The sequence below is a fragment of the Falco biarmicus genome, chromosome 1, assembly GCF_023638135.1.
Source record: "Falco biarmicus isolate bFalBia1 chromosome 1, bFalBia1.pri, whole genome shotgun sequence".
NCBI lineage: Eukaryota > Metazoa > Chordata > Aves > Falconiformes > Falconidae > Falco > Falco biarmicus.
This window is the reverse complement of record NC_079288.1, coordinates 59,591,716-59,618,197: the sequence shown is the minus strand read 5'-3', so window position 1 is coordinate 59,618,197 and position 26,482 is coordinate 59,591,716. Positions and strand designations below refer to the sequence as shown.

The following is a 26,482-nucleotide window of genomic DNA, read 5'->3' as shown; positions in this document are numbered from 1 at the left end:
AAAATTTACATCTCTGGTTACGTGTAATCTCAATCCCCTCCCCACTTTTTCTTATTTGTCAACAGACCAGAGAAGGCAAACATGTCAAAGATCCAAGACTGTTGCCCCAACAAAATTTTGCTGGGACACAGTCCTCTGTACTGGTTTAGTATGACATACTGTAAGCTCTGTTATTTACTGTGGTGTCTCAGCACTACTTGCAGTTCAAGCGGCAGACACAATGACAACAGTTGAAAAGCTTCAGTCCTATGTTTAAACATCATCTGAGTAAAAAAGTCATGCTCTCTAAAATGTGATCTCCCACCTGGCTCAGTAAACTGAGTACTTCTAGAGAAGACAAATGAAATGTAAACTCAAACATAAACATTTTACAGAATTTTAATTTCTTTAAGCAGGTCATGGCTTGAAAAAGCTTTAGAACTTGCCTGATCTGTCATAAATCAACTGCTGTCCTACGGAGCTCAGAAACAAACACATATAATTATTAAGCCATCTACAGATTGTTAACCTGACTTGAATTTTTTTTTATATGTATGTATTGAAATTAAAGAAGCTATACCAGAAATTAACCTGGTTAATCCAATGACCGTAAGAACATCCACTGCTTTAATTTATTCTTTAAAATATATAAATATGCAACTAATTCCTACCAATAGAACTAATAGTAACCGCATTTGCACTAGATTCAATGTTGATGACTTTTGCTGCTAAGGGGTATTAGATAACAGCACTATATCAACTGGAAAGAGGATGTTACTCAGTTTCTTCCAGGCCACATATTCCCACTTTTCATCAGCATCAATTAGAAATTATAAATACAAGTTGCCAGTAATTACTCAGTATCTAACAGAAATACTTACTTTATTACTTGAAGAACTGGACTTAAAGGTCTACTGTCTCTAAGCCAAGATATAAAAGATCGTGTCCTTTCTGAAGAAAGAGCATCTACCTCAGGAAGCTGCGTCTGGTTGAAGGTAATGGAAAGAAGTAATTGTCTTTTATTATCAAAACTATTAAAAAAAATATATCCCGATTTGATAGTCATAATTGTGACCCAAGCCACAATTTCTGTTAAGAAATTACCAACCATGGATTACATATACACATTTTTTTCTTCAGTTTTAAGTACAAAAATTCAGTAATATCTGTTCTGTAGGAAGCAGTACATCTTTAACTTAAACTGCCTTAAGTGCAGAAGACATTAGAAAGCAACCCCATTGAAAGTAATCTTTTCAAAATGCTGCTTTCAGTTTTCTTGGGTGTATCTTCCCCTGTCAATCAAGTTACCACATGTTGCATTTTGCATCACTGAAAATATGACCAAACATGAAGATGTGAAATTTGAATTGTAAGCAAATTCCAATGCAAAGATTATACTGGACTATTTGGTGGGGGAATGAGCTGAAAAAACCAGAATTAAAAAACTTAAGCCATTCACTAAGCTAAATGTACCTACTCTTAAGCCAATATAACCTTTTAAGACAATTAATATGACATAAAATAATTTATTACAGATTTAAGAGTAGTTTCATTGCTAACTTTGTAGTAAATGAATGGAGGACATAATTTAACAGCAAAGGTAACTTTTTTATCTTATTTTTATTATAATAGCTGCTATATAACCACTGAAAAAAGTTACCATCCTTCCTTTATCCAACTTCTTCCTGAAAACTGTCAACTAATACTTAGCACCAGCTGATCAGAGGGGACAGTTTTAAATAGCTAAATAAAAAAGCAAAATACAAAACTCTGAACAGAAAGTCCAATTTTATAGTAGTCTTAAATGTCACCACTCTTAAGTTGTTCTTGTAATTACAACTTGTCATTTACTTTCCCCCTTCATACTATGCAAGCTTTCTAAACAGAAAATATCTTCCTATGTGTTTCTGCAATGACTGATATGTTATTGGTACTATCTGAGTATCTAACACAGGCTTCTGAAAACCATGGTATCAATATAATAACACTAGTCTTAATTAACACATCTGAATATGTATTCTTTCTAAGAAATCCCATCCTGTTCTTATGAGTCCACAAGTATTTCCATAAAAATAAAAAAAGCAGAAATGTCATAGAACAGTTTTTTGATGTTATGGAATGCCAAAATTTACATGTTTACATCCTTTCCTTGAAAGCCCTTGACAACTTCTGTCTCCTACGAAGGTGGCAAGAGCGAAGGTACCAAATAAAACCCCCTAATTCATAGTTACATAATAAAAACTTGAATATGCAGAAAACCAGATTAAATATAGATTCCAAATGTAAGCACTATAGAGCACAGCTCATTAAAACGCCTACCATTGTCTGTGGTACTGATGCATAGTTTGGGTATCCAAGGACATCTTTTATGAAGTTGTTATCACAGTTTTTCCCAATCCAAATGTAAAAAATCTGTAAGATATCAGAATCAGTTTTACTAAAGGCCTTGCATAAATTTCAGAGAGAGACAAGTGGCGATGCAATTAGAGGAATACCAGAACAAGAACTTTCATGCAAATGAGTCACTTGACAGCTCCAGCTGCAACTCATATATACATCTCTATATTCATTATTTGTACATTTACTTATTAATACATCAGTAGCATTTGGAATAAGATCATTAAATGTAAAAAAACCAAACCAGGCAGAATGCAAACACTGAAAGAATGGGGATGAGGATGCAGGACACATCTATATTGGAACAGTTAATGCAGTAATGTCCCATGTTACCTCCTAAAATGAAAACCTAAAATTTTATAAAGTCACACTGCTGTGTCAGTTACTGCATATTGACTTCTCAATCTAAACAAGTCATAGTAAAGCATCAATTATCAAAACATATAATGTTAATTATTTCAGACATCTGGAGACAGAAGCTAGTTTTGACATTCACACTCAGCCCCTGAACTCACACAAGTTTTAAAGCACTTTCCAGACTGCCATTAGAGTAGCATAATGCTTTATTCAATAAGTGTGTTCTAGTGACATTTCTATGAAAACCTTAAACTGTATTTATAGGTTGCATTCACTCCCCACAATTCCACCATTCTTGCAATTCTTACACAAGCCACAAATCATAAGACCATTTATATCTGTGTGTAACTGGGAAGGTTCCTGCAACAATGAGAAATGCTTTATCAGAGAGACTGTAGTAGTACACGTAATTTAATAACCATGAAGAGAAATTCTGGAAAATAGAAATCCATTATTTCCAGAAAAAACACACCACCTTGATGTGAACTCTTGGTATATTCTGATCAGTCCAGCATGAAAAAAATTAACCTCTGAAACCTTAATATGCAACCTCAAAGATACTTCTCTGATCAAAATATGAAAGCCTTTCTGTCTGATCAAAATATGAAAGCCTTTCACTGGAACACAGATTACTGCCAGGTTACCTGGAATGCTGATTCACTACACTGTTACTGTTGAGACTGACTGCTTTAAATAATACAGCATGCACTGCAGCAGTTTTTTGTTTGTTTTTAAAAAGGGAATGTGTGAAACCAGTAACTTACTGAACCACAATCCATAAGAAAAGCTCCTTCTCTTGTCAACTTCTCTGCAGACAGCTTCTGAAGAGGTGGCTGAGGAACAACTCTGTCATTTACATGTATTGTACTCTGTAACAAAAACCAATACTCAATCAGAATATAAATAAAACCTATTTTTTATCTTAACCTGGTAAAATAATACAGGAAAAAATATTGTTAATCTCCAGCAAAATGCTGAGGATTCTCATGTAACAAAATACCATGCTAAGCCTAAAAAGATCACGTATATCAAACAATTCTAGAATGTTACTTAACCTAAAGGCTACTTTATTACCTAAAAAAAAAATAATGCAAGTTCATTTAAGTTGTGTACGTAACACTTCTCATGCTATATACGCCAAACTTATAAAGGAATTCTAGTGTTTAAATTTTCTACAAACAACCTCCCATAGATTTTTTTTTCGTTGCATTGAACTTCACTAGAAACGCTGCAAGGGCAGATCACCATCAAATTCTACTCCCTGTAAGGATTCACTGTTTTACTGCATTCAAGTAACAAAAGTTCCTTGATGTAACATCCTGCCTGAAGCAATACATGGGTTTATCCACAGAGCCCTATGACTGATCTTATTAAAACAATCTGGCTCTTAGCAATGACATTATTAAAAATACCGCCTTCCTCCTCCTCAGCAATAAAAACAAACAAAGCCAATAATAAACCCCAACCCCCCAGTATTTTCAGATTAAAGCTCCAGTACAATAATAGGTTTAATATCTACTAAGAATCTGTGAAACATTCTGCAAATAATATATGTAAAACAGTTTTGAAACTAAGAACATTTCTACATGACAAAAAATTATTAAATTATTTCAAAAATCTCATACTATAATGCAGTAGATCAGAAGGTTTTGGGGATTTATACATAGTGATGACAAGCAACCTACTGAATTCCACTTGGGAAAGTTCCAGGCTTTACTCAGTGCTCTCAAGAATCAAATGTTCAAAGAAAACCAACAAAAACATTAAAAAAAATCTGTAATGTGTATCACAGAATTTTCTAAACAAACAAGAAATTTAAGAACAGCCTCTGTCACAAATAGTTTAAACCAAAGTAGTGCTAAATAGCAGATTTGAAAAGTCTTGAAAGGACAACTTGAATCTGGTGAATCAGCAAATGGTTACAGGACTGGTGCCACAGCCAGGGGCTTTGGCTACTTAGACCATGGCACTTGCTTTGAGAAACCTGGTCTGCTGGGGGCTGATGGTGTCCATCTGTCAGAGAAGGGGAAGAGCATCTTGGGTCATATGCTTGCCAGGCTGGAGAAGAGGGCTTTAAACTAATGTGGCAGGGGAGGGGAACCTCAATCCATCCCACTCCTTCCAGTTTCAAGCCAGTGTTGGCCATAGATGCCCAGAGCCTGGACAGGGATCGCAGGACACCTGAAGAGCAGCACAAAGGAATCCCAGCCACTCCGGCCAGTAAGTCACCTCCACTGGGGGCCCAACTTCAATGCCTCTATGCAAATACACATAGCATGGGGAATAAACAAGAGGAGTTAGATGTGCACATGCCTTCAGGGCTATGATCTTACTGGCATCATGGAGATGTGCAGAGATTGCTCCTACAACTGGAGTGTTGGAATGGAAGGATGCAGGCTCTTGGGGAAGGACAGGCAGGGGAGACAAGGAGGGGGTGTCACCCTCTATGTCAATGACCAGCTGGAGTGCACAGAGCTCCACCTGGGGATGGACAAGCAACTGACCAGACAGAGTTTATGGGTCCAGATTAAAGGCAGGGCAGGAACAGGTGACATTATAGTGGGGGTCTGCTACAGGCTGCCTGACCAGAAAGACCAAGCAGATGTGGCCCTCTATAGACAGATAGGAGCCACCTCACATTCATAAGCCCTGGTCCTCATGAAGGACTTCAACCACTCCAATACCTGTTGGAGGGACCACACAGCAGGGTATAAGCAATACAAGATGTTCCAGGAATGTGTTGGTGATAGTGTCCTTTTCCAATGACAGAGGAGCCAAGGAGGAGAGGTGCTGTGCTGGACCTTGTTCTCACCAACAAGGAAGGGCTGGTGTGGAATGTGAAGCTCAAGGGCTGCAGTGACCATGAAATGGTGGGGTTCAAGATCCTTAGGGCAATGAGAAGGGTGCATAAGTAAGCTTGCTACCCTGGGTTTTGGGAGAGCAGAATCTGGCCTCTTCAGGGATCTGCTTGGAAGAGTACCATAGGATAAAGCCCTGTAAAGAAGAAGGACCCAAGAAAGCTGGTTAATATTCGAGGGCCACCTCCTCCAAGCTCAGGAGCGATGAGTCCCAACACAGAGGAAGTCAGGCAAAAATGCCAGGAGGCCTGCATGGATGAACAAGGAGCTCCTGGACAAACTCAGACACAAAAAGGAAGCCTACAGAGGGTGGAAGTAAGGACAGGTAGTGCAGGAGGAATACACAGAAGCTGTCCAAGCAGCCAGGGATCAGGTTAGGAAAGCTAAAGGCCAGATAGAATTAAAACTGGCCAGGGACATCAAGGGCAGCAAGAAAAGCTTCTATACATATGTTGGTGACAAAAGGAAGACTTAGGGAAAACGTGTGCCCTCTCCAGAAGGAAACAGAAGACCTGGTTACCCAGGATATGGAGAAGGCTGAGGTAACTTGATGACTTTTTTGCCTCAGCCTTCACCAGTAAGTGCTCCAGCCACACCACCCAAATCGCAAAAGACAAAGGCAGGGACTGGGAGAATGAAGAACGGCCCAGTGCAAGAGAAGACCAGATCTGAGACCATCTAAGGAACCTAAAGGTGCACAAATCCCTGTGACCTGATGGGATGCATCTGCAGGTCCTGAGGGAACTGGTGGATGAAATGACTAAGCAATTATTCATTGTATTCAAGAAGTAATGGCAGCCTGGTGAAGTTCCAACTGACTGGAAGAGGGGAAACTTACCCTTTTTAAAAATGGAGTTTACAAAGCACACCCAGGAGAATTACAGGAGAGTCACTCTCACCTCTGTGCTCAGCAAGATAATGGAGCAGGTCCTCCTGGAAACTACACTAAGGTGCATGGAAAATAAAGAGGCGATTGCTGACAGCCAACATGGCTTCACTAATTTCTTATCCCTTCTCATGGGGTTACAGCATTGATGAATAAGGTAAAAGCAACTGACATCATCTACCTGGACTTGTGCAAAGCATTTCACGCTGTCCTGCACAACATCTGTCTTCAAACTGCAGAGATGTGGATTTAGGCTACTTGGTGGATAAGGAACTGTCTGGATGGTTGCACTCAAAAGAGCTGTGGTCAATGACTCAATGTCTAAGTGCAGACTGGTGACAAGTGGTGTTCCTCAGGGGTCAGTACTGCATCCTGTGCTGTTCAGTGTCTTTGCTGGCAACATAGACAGTGGGACTGAGCACACCCTCAGCAAGTTTGCTGATGACACCAAGATGCGTGGTATGGACAACACACTGGAGGGAATGGATGCCATCTGGAGGGACCTGACAGGCTCAAGAGGCACACCTATATAAACCTCAGGAAGTTCAGCAAGGCCAAGTGCAATGTCCTGTAGTGGGTTGGGGCAATCTAAAGCACAAATACAGGCTGGGCAGAGCGTGGATTGAAAGCAACCCTGTGGAGGAAGACTTGGGGGTGTTAGTTGACAAGAAGCTCAACATGACCTGGCAACGTGTGTTTGCAGCCCAGAAAGCCAACCATATCCTGCGCTACATCAAAAGAAGTGTGGCCAGCAGGCAGAGAGGTGATTCTCCCACTCTACTTGGCTCTGGGGTCCCCAGCATCAGAAGGACATGGACATATTGGAGTGAGTCCAGTGGAGGGCCACAGAGGTGAGCAAAGGGCTGGAGCACCTCTCCTATGCAGACAGGCTGAGAGAGCTGGGGCTGTTCAGCCTGGAGAAGACAAGGCTCCAGGGGGGACCTTACAGCAGCCTTCCAGTACTTAAAAGGGGGATTTGTAAGAAAGCTGGAGAGGGACTTTCCACAAGGGCACGTAGTGATAGGACAAGGGGAAACGGCTTTATACCGAAAGAGGGTAAATTTAAATTAGATACAAGGAAAAAATTCTTCACTGTGAGGGTGGTGAGGCGCTGGCACAGGCTGCCCAGAGCAGCTGTGGATGCCCCATCCCGGGCCGTGCTCAGGGCCAGGCTGGATGGGGCTTTGAGCAACCTGGTCTAGTGCAAGGTGTCGCTGCCCATGGCAGGGGGGTTGGAACCAGGTGATCTTTAAAGTCCCCATTCTCTGATTCTACGATTAGCGCTCTGGTATATGATTTAAAAAGTGGTTTGTCAATTAACTTGAGTAGGTCAAATATGCCCTATTTTCTCTATTATTCTACTAGAAATAACTGATCTGAAATCCTTTTCTGTGCTAATGAAACTGGATGTCCCGAAGGCACTGCTGGTTCTTTACAGCACTCGCACACTGAATATAGCATTTCAGCATAAGTTCCACAAAAAACTCAACAAGGTTAGTTGAAGAAGTTGGCTTCCCAAATTCTGGGGGTCGGGGAAGAGTATAAAAAGACTAACTAATCAATTCCACTGAAGAACACTGAGTTTAGACTTGCATATGTGAGTTTATGAAATACCTTAAAAAAATGTTTGAGACTAACTACTCGCATTATCATATGAATTTGTGTGACACTTAAAAACAAACTCCTACATATACTTTTCTGAAGCTAGTGACTAAAACTCATAAAAACTTACTTAAAACAACGTATTTTTGCCATTATAGCTAACTTTGACCTTAAATAAAAGCCCAACTTACTACTACTTGTTAGAAAAATGCATCCATTTCCTAGGCTACCTCTGTAAAAGGCAAACTAATAAAACCTGGTTTTGTACATGAAGTACTTCCTCAGTCTGATCATGTCCATCTAGAAGTAGAATTCTGTTTCATCCACATCAGTCTGATAAACAACTGGAAGCTTATTATTGCAGGCAACTACATCTTGTTTCAGTACACAAAACCTAGAATCCTCCGGCACATCTACTTCACCCATTTCTCCCTGACAGTTCTAAAACACAAAACCATAAAACTAGAGATGTTTCCAATGCATACTATCTTCTCTGCTTTCTTTGCACAGTAGAAAAACATGTAATTACTGTCACCACTGAAACAAGGTGAAATAAAACCACAGTTCGGCTCATAACACATTACTGTATTTTCAAATTTTGAGTTGAAAATACAGTAATGTTTTTCTTGAATTTTCCTAATTTACAAAAAAAGTTCAGTTTACATTACAGTAACAACTTTAATTATTGCAGCACAACATCAGGTTTAACAGAGCATTAAAACTAGAAAATGTTATAAAACAGGCTTCATACATTACCTCATCAATCAACTTGTCTATTCTGTACAAGTTGGGATGTATCATTTTCATCAAATGAACAAGAGGCTGGCTCTTCATCTGGCACATTGCATAGACGCGATCATCCAAGCGTGTACTTGTGCCTGTTCTAAATGCTTTCTGAAAGAGAGCAGTGGTGTTACAGAAATAAATCCTCTGGTTTATGTTCACGTCTAAACAGTGTATTTCCAGTTTTTGAAAGTGTCAGGCAAAGAAGGCAAAGCTTTTGTAAAAAAAAATATGTATCTTATTGAGATACATTAGAATCTTAATCAAACACAACCTGAATACAATACCTTTTAAAACTTTCTAAAAATGTATTATTATAATAATACAGTAGCACTGTTAGAAAGCCACAAACCTATAATCCATTCTCCCTTCTTATTGATGAAGGAGAATAAATTTTCCCTCCACTTTGTATAAAATTTTATGTGATTGGGCCAGCATTTCTCATTTTTATTCTTGACAAATGTTACTGGCCTGTGAAACTCACTAATGCAAGATGTCATGGGAAGATATGAGCCTAACAAAATTGAAAAAAGATAATTCTGTGGATAAGATTAACTGATCTACTATTAGTAAGAATTAAGTGTTAAGAAAAAGCTTTGGAAGGGAAATATACTTTCATGTTTTATAGCAGGAACTAGGCGCTCTCAGGATAAAATTTCCTTTTAACTCTCTCCTCTACTGGACTTCTCAGATCTCCTTTAGAAGCAATCTGTAAACAACCACTGTGAAAAGCAACACGATGGAATAAGCACCATATTCTGATTCAGTGGAGAATATTCCTATAATCAAAGTTTATATTCACTTTTACAACAAAGCTATGTACATCAGTGCTCTTCTCCTCAGCTGCCACAGCATTTTGGGTTTGGTTTCTCTATATCCCAGGGTTTTTTGTTATTACTAACAAAGATAATTAAAAAAACTACCTCAGCAACTTATTTTCTCGGCCACTCTTCCTTATTTTTTACACAGATCCTCTTGAAAATAAATGGTCTGGTCTTTTCTCCACCATTAACTGCATTACTTATGCAACTACCAAAGAAGTTCTAATCAGTATATTAGAGACTGAAATTAATCACTAAGCCAAAGAAAATGAGTTAATATAACTGGATTTCTTACCAAACTTATATAAAGGTTTATAACAAAGAACGTCAGACATGAAAATCTTTAAACTATGCGATTTACTAATAACAAAAGCCTGCAGGAAGTTCTCTTTTTAAATATGACGTTTGGTAACACAAAGTTATTGAAAAATTAAAGGGTAAAAGTAGTAACCAATTCTATATGAACTTTTAAACTACATCACTTTAGTTTCTGTAATAGGTTTCATTGTATCTCCATGGAAACCCACTGTCCTTCTTGGTACTTTAAAATACGAAGTGTATGTACCGAAAAATATTTGACTTGTTTTTTCTTCATAAAATAAAACTGAAGAAGTACTAATAAACAGCTTCCAACAATCTTTGGGGGCAACACCAATTAGCTGCCAAAATCTAAGAAATGCTAATTGTTACCATATGTAATTTTAAAAAAATTATATATTTATTTATTTTCATCATAAAACCAAGTAAGACAAAATAAAAAAAAATTGAAATCAAGTAAACCAATAAACCATTCAGGTACTAATCATTTAAAATAAGCTAACATAGTGATCTTCTACGTGAAAGTCCTGTAAGCTCAAAGAGGATAACTCAATTTTCATATTTTTAGAGAAGTGCAGACACTGCTTGACCTAGAGCTGAAGAATTCCTCATATGGACCAACGAATTAAACATTTATTCACTAGATTATACATACCTGTTTGAGAAGGGCCAAAATATACAGTGGGAACAGCTTGAGGGAATTTGGTGCTATCAGCATGGACTGCTGTAGATTTGAGGCAGTTGACATGTATGCTGCCAAGGAGTCTACCACAGCATTAACTAAGGCATCTCTTGCATCCGCAAGACTAGATGAAACTGAGCGATCCACAGCTGTTGGGTTAGAAGGACACAAGAAGTTACTAGAGTTAGCCTCACTCATTTCCTTAAGCTGAACATATTAAGTCATGCTTTTGGGTGATTACTTTAAGATTTAAAAAAACCCCAAACCACCAAAAATCCAATCCAAACCAAAACAAAAACCCCACCAAAACACCACCTGTGGTCCCAGCTTTTTTTAGAAGTAAATAAAATGACTGTCCACACAGAAACTTAACTTTTCCAATGCTTAAGAAATACACAGTGGCTGATCTCTGTTCCCTAGTTCCTACTGCTGAAGTATTAAAAAAATTGTTTAAAGACGTGGTATGTACTTGAGACTAAATATAAATCTTTTTAACCTTATGCAAATAGCTTAGCTGATGAAACTCTGCTGTCCTATCTCCAAGATAAGATTTGCAGCAATTATTTTATTCTGCTGAGAAAGGGCTGCAAATCCTTTGGTTGGAGGAAGCCACCTGCTGGACTGAATGCACATACAGGATGAGATACAGACATACTATTTATTCCTAATTTTTTCAACTATTAATATACAATGCAGCACATGCTAAAATGCTGCACAGAGCCATACACATTCAATAGCAGAGATCAGTCTATGAAACAGCTACCTACAATCCACAAGAAGGGGATAAGCAAGAATTTTCAACCTAGTAATAGCAGGATAAAAGCATAGATAACTAATGCATATCTTGGATACACTGTTGTCAGAAATTGCCTTTTAGTCTCCAGCAATGGACTAAACCGAATCACTCTGCTTCTTAAGTAATCCTAGAATGCTAAACTTTCAAGATAACAACCATGATGATACAAAAAAATGAGTGTTTTGATCAAAGTCTATTATGGTTCTTTGCCCTTTAATAAACACTAGAGAACAGTATAAGCAGTTCCCTTTAAAAGATTAAAGTCAACTAAATATTCAGACTAGGAATATTTCTGTTAATGGTTTAGGTGTAACTGATTTTGTCGTCTTTTATATTCTCAGGCTTCAGTGTGCTCCACTCCAACCTTTTACTACAACACCCAGGCTCCATTCACTGCTTCATTTAAACAGCTAGCAAAATTAAGAACATACAAAAGGATATTTCAATCTTCCTGGTCTGTACTCACCCATGTTTGCTAAGAGGCATACAACTGCTTGTACATCTGCTCCTGCATATACCTCAGCCAGTGAACTTACTACAGGCAAGCAAAGCGTGTGCACTCGAATTCGACGTTCACCTAATAAAAATAAGTAGAAATTACTATGCAATATCTCCTGGTAGAGGTATACAAGTTCAGTCATTACAGCGTATCTCCTCTCATCCACAATGCACTTGTTCTGTAAAAATGTGCTAGTCAGCAAATTGCTGTAACACTCTCCCACTCCTGTCTCTTGACCTGTTCAAATTCTGCAGTGCTCTAAACCATTCAACTTAAAAATCAGCACAGGTTCATAACACAAACCAGCTTGTAACACCCACAATAAATGTCTTGATGCTACAAATGAAGTACATTGATTTCCATCCCAAAATTCTGTGGCATTATCCACAACAGAAAGTGGCTGCTATTCTTTATGCCCACCCAATGTACTAGCAACTTACTCCAATCCATCACAGGTCTGGGATTCTGGACAAAGTGTGCGCCTAACAGGTTACTATTCATAACCACAACACGCCTTTTAAGTAAAGGAATCTTGCTGAATCCGCTTTATACAAGAGGGATATAAATTACATTTTCCCATCAAAACATCTTTATAAAGATTTACATTATGTGATCAACTGCCAAGTAGTCTCACTAGCTTTGACAAGATTCTCTTAGGGTACAGAGAACAACAAAAGGCTGTGGAACTAACTATACAAACATCATATTAGAAAAAACCAAAAAGCCCAGTGGTCAATCCATTTGAATTTACTTACCTTTGCTGGAAGTATACAAAAGAGCTGTTTGAAAACAAACTAAAGATGTGTCAGTCAGACTTTCCTCAATGGACATTTGTACTGCAAATCCAGCATCAGGATTGACATTGGCAAGGGACAATAAATCAGTAGATCGTACAAAAAAGTTACCATGGAAAGTGTGTATTGAAAGACCTAGAAGCAGATTAATTAGAGTGAGATTAAAACAGCATGAAAATCAATAATTAAAACTCACAGCCATCAAGCTATGTTTAAGAAAACAGTAAAAATACTTATTCTATCACACAGAACCAATTACATGAATCATTAGACATTTCAGCATGATCCTGTAGAGTTCATGTTCCAATTCTGAAGACTCCAAACTGAATGATGCCCTTACACTACACGTCAACTCAGCTGAAATGAGATAGTGCCATCTTAAATTTAAAAAAAAAAAAAAGAAAAAAAAAGGGAAAAGCTAATGTAACACATCAAGAAGGCAACTACCTTACTCTTCAGTGGAAAAGAAATAACCTGACTGCTACTAATCGTCTACTGTTGCTAAAGACGAAGCACATCCAAAATAATAGTTAATAAGCTTACACCAACTTTTCCATATATATCTGTATTTAAAACTTACCTTTTGTACACCTTATGCGCATAACTGCTTCAAACCCAATCTTTCTTGTAAGGTATCTTTTAAGGTCTTTTTGCAACTTTTCAGCCTGAGCAGGATTATGGCTATGGTGGAAAGATGGATAGTAATAGATGCATCCAGCAGAATACTTGGACACGCAAGCTGTGAAGGGGGAAAAGATATAGTTAAGAGGTAAAACCGTAACATGATGTCAGGACACAAAAATCATGCCCAATCTTCTGCCAAGTCACATCTATGTTCATCTTTTTCTTGATATGACCTGCATCTCTAAGACAGCAACTGGTCCATACTCAGGCCACTCAAGACAGTGATGAGTCACCCCAATACAAAATTATCTAATTATACACTTACTTCAATAAGCATGCTACCTTTGGCAGCTAAGACAGGAGTGCATGCAGAAATATTTAAAGGTGTAGAGGCAAAATCAAGTGTGCAAGAGACATAAATCTTTGTTCTACTCTTAAGATTAAGCTTTATTAACTCCTTGCCATAAGCTGTTTCCTGTTCTTGAGCAGGAGAGCAGCACCTTGTTTAAAAATGAATTTCCAGAATAAATTGTCTGATACCATCAATCCAAACCTCCTGTTCTTTACTGCTATCAACTTCAAAGTTAATTCCTTGCAGCATTAGCTGCATTTACAAAAGTACAAAAAGGTCTACGTGATTTAAAAATTCCTTAAGTAACCTGTGCTTCCAAAGACAGACAACAGTATGGAAAGAGCAAAAGCATACGTTAGGTACTCCTTACCAAGAGAAGCTAGATCAGAATATTGTGAACTTAAGAGAAATAAATCCACAGCAGTCTGCTGGCCTGAGCAGTCCAGTGCCAACTTCTTATAAAAATCTGTTGCTGGACCAAGATGCTGGACCACCTTTGGTGAATAAATTATACAGGAAACAGTTAAGACTAAATCATGCTCTCTTAAGACTTCATGAAACAAAAGAATATTATTCAGTAGCAAAGTGTAATAAGGAAGTTTCCTTTAAACAATAATTTATAGGCATTTCCACCTGGAGAAATTATTTTCCTTATGCTCCATGTTATTTTAGTTTGTATTTACAAACACTTATGTTCCTACTTTTAAGAAAGTTTATGTTCTCATACAAATAAACATTCATGTAACTATGTAACACTGGATAGAGGGCATACAAGGCCATAAAAATAAGAAATCATGTTTTAGGTCTACAATAACATAACCATGCTTTAGTTCAAAACCCAGGTTGCTATCAACTCGGTCAGAGATATTTGCAGCTTCTTTTGCTTGCCAAGAAAAGCTATGGACCAAAGGCCCAAAAGAGAGCTCGTGCACTTCGAAACAAGTAATTCCACACACACATACATGCATAAACCAGTGATCTTAAATGCACAAACACAGACTTTAAATCATTACAATTTAGTGAATTGTTATAAAAAAACCCCAGAGTTGATCTGCAGAACTATGCAAGTCAGAAAGACACAGCCACTCCCTAGTCTCATGAGATGAATATTCAAGGAAGTTGTTGTACCTTTGTGCTTGACCTTTGATTGGGGTCTTCTCTGGAATGTAAAAGCCCTGCTCCCAGAGATGGTAACTGAGTTTGAAAGACAGATATCCGGCCACCCGTCGGAGACATCAGTTTAAACGCAGCCTGAAGAGCAGGGCCCAGTGCACTGTGTGTTTCTCTTGTATTGGTGAACATATTTGGTAACGCATTCAGTAGATCTTTTATCAGCTGCAGAACAGATTGAAAGGTGTTTATGGAATTTTTCAAGCTTGAGATTTTCTGCTATTTCTAAAAAAGTAGGGGACTGCCATAACTGAAGTGGAAAAAATCAGTAACAAATATTTCAGCTTTGTTTCAACACACTAAGGAAAACAAAGTTGTAATTTTAAAAACTATGGTGCAAACAAACAAACAGCATGTAATACTTCCATAATTAAAAAGTAGTATTGGAATGACGTATTATGAAGATAGGCTGGAATTCAAAGTTTAGAAGGAATGTCTAATTTTGAGTATTTAACTCCTTAAATTTGATGTCATATTTTGAGCAATCATACCTCTTTGCTTTCATGGAGATTTACAAGTAAACTATCTGGTGTAGGCAGGAAAATATCTGTAGGGAGAATGGAAAAAGCATTTTATTAAAGAAAAAAATAGCATTAAAATAGAATAAAACATTTCACTGACCGCTGCTATACATACAATGAAATAGTCTACTTTTCCGATACATATGTTAGAGAGAACAGCACAGTCTATACAAAACTTGTTTTATTCAAAGCCAAATTAACATCTGAATTTCACTTTTTAAACACCACCTGCTCTGTAGTTAAGATTATTTTTCAAATATATATTCCTATATATTCAGTAAAATTGACCTAATATCACAATATTTGAGAGATTCTGATCTTTCTTCTGGGAAAAAAGTAGCTTCTCAAAAATTTAGTTTTAATTTTCTTTTTACTTACCATCAATATCTGAGACAATCAGCATCTGAGGCTGAGATAAACCTTCTTGTAAGTTGTAAAACTGAACAGTGCTGTCAAACGTTATGAACCCTATTCTTGTTCTTGAGTCTCCAGGCAGCCTGAAGCATTAAAAAATAAACTATTAAGCCCTAAATTTCTCTCCCAAGACACATACATATGCACAGCTTCTGCTGATGTTAGCAGAAACTCAGCTCATTGTATACAGGGGTGAAGGGAGAACAAAAGAAAGGAGATCTGGAACATGAATACAAGCAGTATTTTTTCAGCATTTTCTGAAAAGCTGAGATAAAAATAGAATATGGATAAGCACTAATATAATGATGCTTTATTCCAAGACAGAACTTAGTAGGTTCATTTAAATGTTACGCTGACACATGAAAGATGGTAGCCTTCTCAGTTCTCCAACAGAAAACAGTGCATTCTGCTCTTTCATAACTTAAAAAACCCAATTACTAATTTAGTTACACAATACTTACAGCTCTAAACCGAAATTTAATGTCTCTACAATGCAACATACTTGTTTCTCATGTGGACAATATTCTTATGTATGGTATTAAAATTACAAAAAGAAAACTTAAACAGGATTGCTCAAATAAAATACAAAACATCAGCAAGCTCTGAAAACCATGACTGAACAAAAGCAAGAGGCAAATACTGGGTTTACCATCTGGGTATATAAATTAACTGGATGTACTGATTTTCCTATAGACTTCGCATGGAATTTTATGAATCTTCCTATAGGAATTTAGCCTATTTCTGAGAATCTGACAAAATACCTGTAAAGATCTGAACAAAGCCAGACTAAACCAATAAATTTAAATGAAGATTTTTGTTGTACATGTTGATGTCTTTGTCAGAAATTAAAATCAAGCTTCCTAAGAAAAACTTGTAGAAAACAAGTTTTCAGAGTGAGGCCTCCATAGGATGCAAATTAGTTTTCAGAAGACATGAACACAGTGAAGTTTATTAACCCTCCCTCAAAACGCACGACCAAAAATCCCATACATGCCGTTCTGGTACAAAAATGAGAACAGACAGAAAGTGGCACAGGTAGATGTAAGTAACTGTGATCTAAAAAAAAAATCCCAAACTGACAACGCAATTCACCTAGGCAGTCTCACACTAGAGGTTACAACATTCCAGTACGCAGCACCTTGGCCATTTTAGTGCAAGAACCAGCCAATTTAATCACTGTAATTTACGTAGTTTTGTTGGTCTAGGCAGCAGGGAAGACCACAGTTTACAGGTGTTTGCACAGTCAACACATTATTCCAAGTTACAGATAAATATTCTTTGCAGATGATTAAGTAAATTATTTGCAGATCCACTTTTATAATCATATGCAGGGATAGCTCTCATCATCTAAATTGCTTCAATATGGTTTTTTTGTGGGGGGATTGGTTTTTTTGCTTGGTTGGTGGTTTGGTTTGTTTGGTTTGGTTTGTTTTTTAGACATGTGTCACATTTCAGAATCTCAGGCAACAGAACTTCTGTCCTTTAGGGACAGAATGTTTAAACACTATATGCAAGTTTTCTGCAAAACTGTAGGTTAGTATTGTTCATAATAACATGTTAGATAATTTGAAAAGGTTATTTATGTTCTTACTTGTCTAGGTTTTCCAGCAATGACTGGCAGACTATTGTCAAATATCCAGCCTCCACTGCATTATGAGACACATCTAAAACAAATAAATATACCGCAGGCTGAGGAGGACGAAGCTACAAAGTAAAAAAAAAAAAAAAAAAAAAATATGTTCAAAAATCATATTTAAAGAAATGTTAAAAATTATTAGTCATTAAAAAGGGAAGTCAAAAAAGGGAATACTTAGAAAAATGCAAGGTATACATTATGCAATAAAACTGATCTACTAAGAGTCACGCAGATAGATTTAACCCAGTCCCAGTGGTTATTAATTCCCATTTGCAGTAAGCATACGGTGTTATGCTTCAGAACAGAAAGTGGGTATTTTATTCTCCCCTTCAGTCAACTCAAACGTGACACTGATGCCAGATATGGAATTCACTCTTCAAAACATTTTATTCAGCATGTGAACAATGTGATCTATTAAATGGGGTTAAATTTTCTACCTACATCCTCTTCCCAACCATATAACAAGCTGTATTTACTTATTGCCAAAGGTCTTGGCCACGTTGTTTCAATTCAAAGACAAGAGAACAATTTATTTTTGCTGCTGTTAATAATGGAATTATGAACAGGACCTTTTCCCAGGCCTTGTTTATCTTTCTTGGAGACAAGACTGCTACCACAGCAACTGTAGGTTCACTCCTAGTTAGCATTGTTTCTGTCACAATTACTAACTAAAAATTTGAACCCAATTTAATTCTCTTGTTATTCCATTACTGGTCTTTTAAAACCTCTTCAAAATGAAGGAGAAAACCAGAAACCACACTGCATCGGACTCAAACCAGACTATGCCACACGAAACTGCACTGGACTACACATATTGCAATTGCCTTTAACTGAAAAGCCTCTGCCAACACTCAAAATAAATAGGAATTTTAACTGTTCTTTGGTGTTAAGAGGACCTTCACAGGAAAACTAAATCACACCACTGGAGTAATATGCAATGTTAATTTCAAACACATTTATATTAACATGCAATTGCTATTGAAGTTACCACGAAAACTTTTTTTACCATATAATCTGAGGAAGCAATTAATTCCACTGTAGAATTTTGGACCTCTGGCCGTTTGTGAGGTTCTCCATAAGATCGTGTCAGAGGATTATACATAAATTCTTCAGGAACTAGGAAAAAAAAAAGTTTCCCCCACAAAAAAGTTTATATATTTGTCAACAAATACAAACCATTATGGCAGCTAAAAACAAACTAATGCAGACATATCTCAATTATCACTAACAACAGAAAAAAATTCAGAGTAAGGCTACATAAAACAAACAAACATTTCAAGTATCCCAAGAAACATCAAAGTTAAATAACTGGAAACAAGAGGTTTATTCAAAACAGCAATATAGCCCCAATTTTAAAACACCAATGCAAGTAGAGCATTTCACAACAAGCTTCAATCTGTATTGTTTCTCATAACCTCTGGCCTAGATTACAGACAGTATTAGCTGTCATCATGTGTCCATCTGCATATTGCAACAGCAGTCAGTGGAGTTGAGTTGATTTTGTTACACAAGTGATCAGGATAATACGATCACATTTTCTTCATCTCCCAGAAAATTGCAAAACAACCTCTTGCTTCAGAAAATGCACAGCACATTTGACTTATGATCCACACATTTTAAAAAACATCCTAAAACCACTGCCATTTTCACCTACATTTTAATCTAAAGTATCCCATACTCAAAATACCGCAAATACTCAAAACAGATTCTATAAATGGAAGCATCTCCTGCTGCAGAAACTTACCATCATTCACTCTATAACACAGATTGCATTTCCACCTTCTTTGATCAATGAAAGAAACAAAAGGGTTGATATACGTCCTGCAGGATCTGCACCTCACTATTGTGCTTGTTGTTATTACTGGTAATTGCTAAAAAGAAAAAATGGTACGCTGTAACAAAGGTACATAATACATTTAATTGAAAACATTACTGTGCAGTACAGTGCATAAAAGCTTCATAAAACTAGATACTCTTATCTTTCCTTTTATCTTTTTAGCTTATTTTCACACAGAGTAATTACGATGCCTATTATAAACATCCTCCCATTGAAAGTCAGAAGAAATAACATTTAATCATTGTCTCAATCCAATCTCACAAGTCAAAGATGTAGTAAGATTTTTCATGAAATTACTTTAAATTACACAGTTACAATAGCAGAACTACTATGGTAAAAGGAATTACAAAAGACAGGACAACTCTGAGTGACTAAATATGACAGACAGCAAACCTTACACAAAGAACACACACTGTAAGAAAATAAGTCATATCAGAGTTATTCACCTCTTCACATCAATACAAGTAAGTTAGGTGGAGAGGAGTTGCTTAACAGTTACGAACACAGCTTCGATCTTACATTGTGCTTATCTTCTACTGACAGAAATTATCATGCCATTAAAACATCCAACAAAAGCACCTCAAGACAGGTATCTGCCAGTTCTGAGCCAAACACACAGAGTAGTAATTCACAGCTTCAGAAAACCACAGACAAGCAAACATTCACACAGTATGGAAAAATTTTTGAAGGACATGTCCAAAAATATTTCCCTTACAAATTTCAAAGAGCAGCAGCTGCAAGGCTTTTTCCCTTCTTCCTCTCTAAGACCCAAACAATTTTTTGCTACTTTTGTTAAATTCAGGACTTACAATTCATTGTATTTTATTATTTGAACAAAAGTACAACGAATGCATATATTAAATATAGATACTAAAACCAAAAAAGCTACTTTACCGTTAGGTCTCTGAAAGGATGTAGCAACAAACCCAAAGGAAGCTTAGCTTTGTTTAACAAAGCCTGTGTCTGTGGAATATTTGTCAATGTACATCGAAAGGAGCTGAAAAGAAATAAAAATATTATGTTGCAAATGAAAATTTGGAAGAAATTAAACCCACTGTGTTAACATCTGATTTTGAAGAATTTTGAAATTTAAGAAATCCTGTTTTGCAAAGCTTATTTAATAAGCAAAATTAATGCACCACAGAGATTAAAAAAGCTTCCTAAAGAAACAAATACTTTCCTGCCTCCCAATTTAGTAGTTCAGCAACACAAGTATACCAAAACCACTTGCAATAAAGAGATAAAACTGCTTTTGGTACAACACTCTATGTAAAGTGACATCTTTTTTTATTCATTATAAAGAATTTTAGGGTGAAGGAACTAAAGAAGGAATATAGTATTCACTAGTTCTCAGAAAGCAATTCTATAAGGGAATAGTAGAAAATACAAGAAAATAGTAGATCTCAAATACTGGGAGAGTAAAAAAAATATCTTTTCTTTTGTGTATGTAAAGTAGAGGGTGGACTTAACACTAAAGGGCACTAAAAAATCCCTATGTACGAATAGTGCTGTCCAAAGTGTTCCACACATACAAATGATTTTGAGATCCCCAGTTTTGTTATTCCTATTTTCTGGTAGGATCATGCATTGCCACTAGGGCAGTAAGCTGAGTTAATATGGGGCAATGTATAAATTTTATTTTGGAATTAGAATAAGTTCTTTGGGGGAGAGCAGTTTCCATCGTACCTAGCTGCCCCTGACGTGGGATAGTAGATACTACTACTTAGCATTAGAGGTGAAAGGATACATCATAATTGCAGGATTACCACAGTAAAATATACTCACAGTTTATTCAGTGTATTTAAACATTACCATTGTAATTTTCTGGGAAAAAAATATCTATGCAATATTACAAAAATATTCTATGTAATGTACTGCATAAAGTGAAGGTGTTTATTAATTATTTTTTTTAGATGCATAAATCAAGGCAAGGATTAAGCAGGTTTCTTCATGTTTTAATAAGCGAGCTACATTCACTGCATATAATGTATTTTGATGGCAGGACAATTTCAACGTTTGTATAAGGATGTAGAGGATAAACTTATTTTCAAGTGAAAGGGAGTATATTAGCTCATCACAAAGATTAAAAATCAGCAGTCAGTTTACATATTTTTTGATGCTTTAAATAATTGTTAGTCACTGAAAAAATGTAAGATGGTGTTCTAGGCAGTACACTTACTCTGGACTGCAGTTTAGTTTCCTAAGATCAGAATTCAAGTTAGGCACAGGTGCTGGAACTGAAGATACAGGCAAAATATTTCTATCTTGTGTAAGGTTTACTGGTCTCAAACTTTCTGGCTGCTGAGAATGCTGTAGACTTAACCCCCCTATGGAAGAGGTTAGCTGGTTCACACCTGGATATTGCTGAAAAAAGGAAGAGCATTGCAAATGGGTAAACACACAATCATGTTTAAACCACCACCTTAATCTTGTGATTCCAATTCTTCCAGAGAGATATTTAAAAAAAAGATCCAGCGGTAGTCAGTAACAAACCCAAACAAACAAGAAAAGAGTTGTATGGTAGAAACCTAAAAATTCTAAGACAAATGTGACATACCTTCCAAATATGTATCATTGGACAAAACTGAAATTCATATTAGAAATCAACATTTGAAGCCACACACAATCCTTCAAGATTTCCAAGCATAAGAAAACAAGTTACTAGCAAGGTGACAATTCTTTTCCCCCTTTGAAGACGTTACAATGTAACTTTTCCACGTTAAAGAAACTTTTCGTGTATTTATTTTAAAATCAAAATAAAATGCCATAGAAGAGGAGAAGTTGTTTGTCTGGAAGGCACCTTTGAGGTCTGGCAGTCCAACCCCCTGCTCAAGCAAGGCTAAATTCAAAATGAGGTTGCTCATAGTTTTGTCCAGCTGAGTCTTGAAAATAGCTAAGGATTGACGATTTCATAACATAGTCTGTTCTAGTGCTTCCCCATTCCCATTCTAAAGAATCTTCTCCTATGTTCAGCTGGAATTTCACTTGCTACTTCTAATTGTTGGGTTTTATTCTTTTACTGTACTCCTGAGAAAAGCCTAACTCCATCTCACACTATAGTGAAGATGAAGTCTTTCAAAAAAGATTTAATAAATGAATATATAATTTACATCTCCTCCAAGTAACATTTTACATTACCTCCGCACCAGCAAAAGCATTCCTGGATATTATATGCCAACTTGTGGTACTACACTCAGTTCAGTAAGAAATTCTGATCAACTCCAACACTCATTTGCCATTCAACTCATTTGCCAGCTAGGCCTTATTTCAGAGAGTGGAATTTGTAAATCAGTATGTTCCATTTTCTATACCCCTTCTCACACACTTCACTGCACTGCTTCAGCATTTGTATTTTGCCTCAGTGTCTTGCCTCTTCTTCAATTTCACTGTTCTTGGGTGACTCCCATGCACACTGGGAGCCAGGTGAGCGTATACAACTTCTTGGGTGTTTGGTGCTCTCTTTACCAGGAAGACAGAGCAGATGCAGGAGGCAGCCTGCTCCACCACACACCCAGCAGAGGCTTTAAGAGCTCTCTCATTTGGACCTTATGCCATACTTGGCCCATAAGGCAACATAATGCTCGAGGATCACAGCCCATAGCAGTGCTCTAATCAAACTTACATTTGCTGATCAAGTACTTCATTATGCTTCTGCATGTTTTCCTATCAATAAAGTACAGCTCTTTGAAACATCAGACCTTGAAACTGTGAACGCTGCTAATAACTGATGAAGCAAAATTGTTAAGCTTATTTGGAGATACACTTAAAATTTTAATCCAAAATCTTTCTAGTCAGAAGTTAAGATCCAGAGATATGACATCAATATTATACTTAACATCTGTCTCAGAAATTATAAAAATAAAAGATGAAAATATGTAAAAAGCAATACATAATGCAGAAAAGACTGTTCCCATGATGTTACTTTTAAAATTTAAAATACAAACCTGTGGATAGTGCTGAAGCCCAGGATGGTGTCCTGGATTACTGGGCTGCACAGGAGTAGGTGCTGCTGCATTTTGGTAGCCAGGCTGCAGTGTTGGATATCCATAACCAAAGGGCTTGGAAGCTTTTGATGTTTGGGGGACTGATGGAGCAGGAACTGGACTGCTGGTCACAGAGCGCGTCTCTGGAAGGACAAAATAAATCCCACAGGTATTGAATACACTTACTATTTCTTCATTTTAAACGTAAACTCCTAAATACTTAAAACAACACTTCCATTTAAGTTTTTGCATTATCCACCAGGTTGTTTATCTGCACTGACCAAATAAATTAGCTGCGCAGATTACTGCAAAGGGGACATAGACATGGGAAGAAGACTACAGACTTATGTAACTACTAGCAAAATGCTATTTTACCCATGCAACTTAGGAAAAAAAGAAGCATTTCAACTGAATGAAAAAAAACCCCAACCTTAGAACATTTTATTCCAAGATTTTTACTTGACATAAACCACAGAAGAGACCATTCATGCCTAGTCTCTCCTCTATCACTTATGAATACTGTTAAAACATATGGCTAAGGTGACAGAACTATTTTCTAAACGTAATACTTCAAGAAAAGCTCTGTCTCTACTAGTCGTGCCTGTATATCACTGCAGCACAGTTTAGTCCCACTATTTTTGAAGGCCAAACTGGAAGTAACACATAGACCTAAATTCTTAGAAAACTTAACGGTTCTAAAGAGAAGAAACTACTCTTTAGAAATGTTTATAAACATGGGCTAGGTTTCAGGAGGAAAACAAGTTATTTTTGGAATATGCCTTCAGCAGAACCAAAATGGTTATTAGCTGAGAAATCAGAATTCATAACCCTGCAGCCATACCTCAGCTACCCCTTGTTGCATGAGCTAGACCCTATGTGGACAACAGTATCAGCTTTTTATTTAACGGAGATTGCACTTTACACAGGAATCCATTAAACTAAGCAAACTACTTTAAGTCTCAGAGGCCAGAGCAATGCAAAAAAGCTAGACGGGGAGGTCCCCCAAATTAATCCAATTATCATTTAAAATATTGGTTAACATACCTACATTGAACAGCATCTTTTTCACCTGCTCTCAACATGACCACTCTACCAATTTCAAGACTGAGGCAGTTTGCTAGTAGGCTCACTTAGAACAAACCTGACACTCCTGATATTTTTACAGATAAAAATAAGCAAAATAGCAGCCATTTTCTTTAAACAATGAAAAACAAAACAAAATAATCTGATCCAAGCATCTCTGCAAGCTGGTATCGCTTGTCTCAAAACTTCATTGGCATATCAACTATTACGGGCTACTAATGTCAACACAATCAGGTATATAGTATAACCTAGAAAAAGACGCCTGCTTTCACAGACCATACTTCCAGCACTACCATCAATATTACAATGGGAAGTAAGACTTACGATACAGGGAAGATTTATTAAATGGTTACTCCAACTTAACTGTTAAAACCATGAAAACTGATTAAAAAAAGCAAGGTATGCTCTCTAATGATTGCACCCACTCCTTTCATAGACATTTCATTTCGCCTACTTGCTAATTAAAAACAGACACCACCAGAAATAACTTAAAAACCAATCATAAACAGTAGGAATTTAAGTCTTTAAACAAACAATTCATAATTACCATGTGATAAACTGCTTACCTGGATAGCCACCTCCTTCCAGGGCATCATAATTGTTCAGAACAGGAGAGGCACTGCTCGTAGTAGAGGAACTATCAATTGCTGGGGAAGGAAAATTATTTAAGTTAGGTGCTTTAGGAATGGCAAATTTTTGAGAAATAGAGAGACTAAGATTTTTTTCTAAAAACTTTCTTAAGAAACTGTCAAGAAAGATCCTGTGAAAGAACACCAGTTCAGCCCTACAGCTTCAAAGCTATTACCACTACAGAGGAGAGGAAGGAAAAGATAAACAATCAACACGATATTAAAAAACAAATAAAGCAACACACGCCCAAACAGCAAGAGATATCAATGGGAAAAGGACAACAACAATGAAAAAAGTTGCTTCTTGAAACAGATAAAGTATTTTTCTATTAAACTAAAAGTTCTTTCTAGACTACGTCAACTGAAGCTATGTACAATTTTAAAATAGTCTCTATTGTGACTTCCTTCATAACTGTAAACAAGTGTTCTTCATAGTGATTGTGCACCATCCCCACCTTCAAGCAAAACAAAAAAGTATTTAATTCTTTCCTCCTTTCTGTGCAGCTGTAATTCAGAAGGTTTTTTTGTTTTCAATGTAAAGCTTCTATTTTCCACTGAACATTGACAAGTGGTCTCTGCTTCAGTCATAATGTTTTGGCTGCACCAAAAGTACAAAAATTGTAAAAAGTAACTATGCAAAAGCAAGTAACAGAAGTTAACTAGCCAGAAGTAGAAAAGCACATGGACACACACATAATTAGTTGTTAGTACTGAAGGGACTCCTAATGCTTCATTTTTAGTTCACCCTATGTGTATATCTTGAATATCTTACTGTAAAATACTGGAAACAAAAATATATTTTAAAAAATTTCTTCCAGTGCCATTTCACACACATTTACAAAGAAAAAGGGCCAAGGGGATTAAATGTATCAGCTGCTCCTTAAAACACCCCAAGCCATGAAGTGAGAGGAAAGAGTACCTTTAAGAATTCAATAAAGTCAATTGTGTATGTGTATCTACATATCTATGTATCTATCTAACTTTTGTGGCAGAATAGACTCAAAAGAGATTCACCGATAACTGTTCTACTCAGAAGGGTCAACCATGACCACACATCCCACTGTGAGGCTGAAAGAATTTCTAGGAAGAACTTAAATAGTCACACATTCAGATTTGATCCCCCTTCAACTGAGATTTCCAAGTAAAGAGACTCCTGCATATGGAAACATAACACCACTGACATCTGGAACACATTAATACCATGGCAACATCATGACTGTATAGATTATTTTTGATCATTTTGCCTTTAAAGTGTTCATCTAAGAAACAGAAAAACTATTCCAAAAAACCACAACACTAAGAATAATTTTATTTTTAGAAGTATATAAACACTGTGAAACTCATACAATGTTAGTTTTCAGATTGTTGTAAATTTCCCCTATTTTTTCTTCCTGAAGTTTATAACAGAACATAACTGCATGATTTCTTTTCCTACCAAATTTTACCTTTCTTCCTGTTCTA

The 26,482-nt window shown here is 36.7% G+C and overlaps 1 protein-coding gene across 4 annotated transcripts in view; it reads right to left on the bottom strand.

Annotated features, from left to right (window-relative positions):
• SEC24B (SEC24 homolog B, COPII coat complex component) overlaps positions 1-26,482 on the bottom strand; it is a 49,794-nt gene that overhangs the window by 1,251 nt on the left and 22,061 nt on the right. For all 4 annotated transcript variants that reach the window (XM_056333063.1, XM_056333054.1, XM_056333073.1 and 1 more), the window contains 19 exons: positions 24,959-25,039; positions 23,271-23,452; positions 21,506-21,690; positions 20,221-20,323; positions 19,234-19,360; positions 18,496-18,605; positions 17,445-17,557; positions 15,818-15,936; positions 15,410-15,465; positions 14,877-15,083; positions 14,119-14,242; positions 13,353-13,511; positions 12,734-12,907; positions 11,946-12,056; positions 10,657-10,832; positions 8,836-8,973; positions 3,498-3,602; positions 2,299-2,391; positions 861-964 (listed from right to left, as the gene is read on the bottom strand). In XM_056333063.1, coding sequence (XP_056189038.1) covers positions 861-964; positions 2,299-2,391; positions 3,498-3,602; positions 8,836-8,973; positions 10,657-10,832; positions 11,946-12,056; positions 12,734-12,907; positions 13,353-13,511; positions 14,119-14,242; positions 14,877-15,083; positions 15,410-15,465; positions 15,818-15,936; positions 17,445-17,557; positions 18,496-18,605; positions 19,234-19,360; positions 20,221-20,323; positions 21,506-21,690; positions 23,271-23,452; positions 24,959-25,039 — 2,467 coding nt within the window. The remainder of the gene's footprint in view (positions 1-860; positions 965-2,298; positions 2,392-3,497; positions 3,603-8,835; positions 8,974-10,656; positions 10,833-11,945; positions 12,057-12,733; positions 12,908-13,352; positions 13,512-14,118; positions 14,243-14,876; positions 15,084-15,409; positions 15,466-15,817; positions 15,937-17,444; positions 17,558-18,495; positions 18,606-19,233; positions 19,361-20,220; positions 20,324-21,505; positions 21,691-23,270; positions 23,453-24,958; positions 25,040-26,482) is intronic.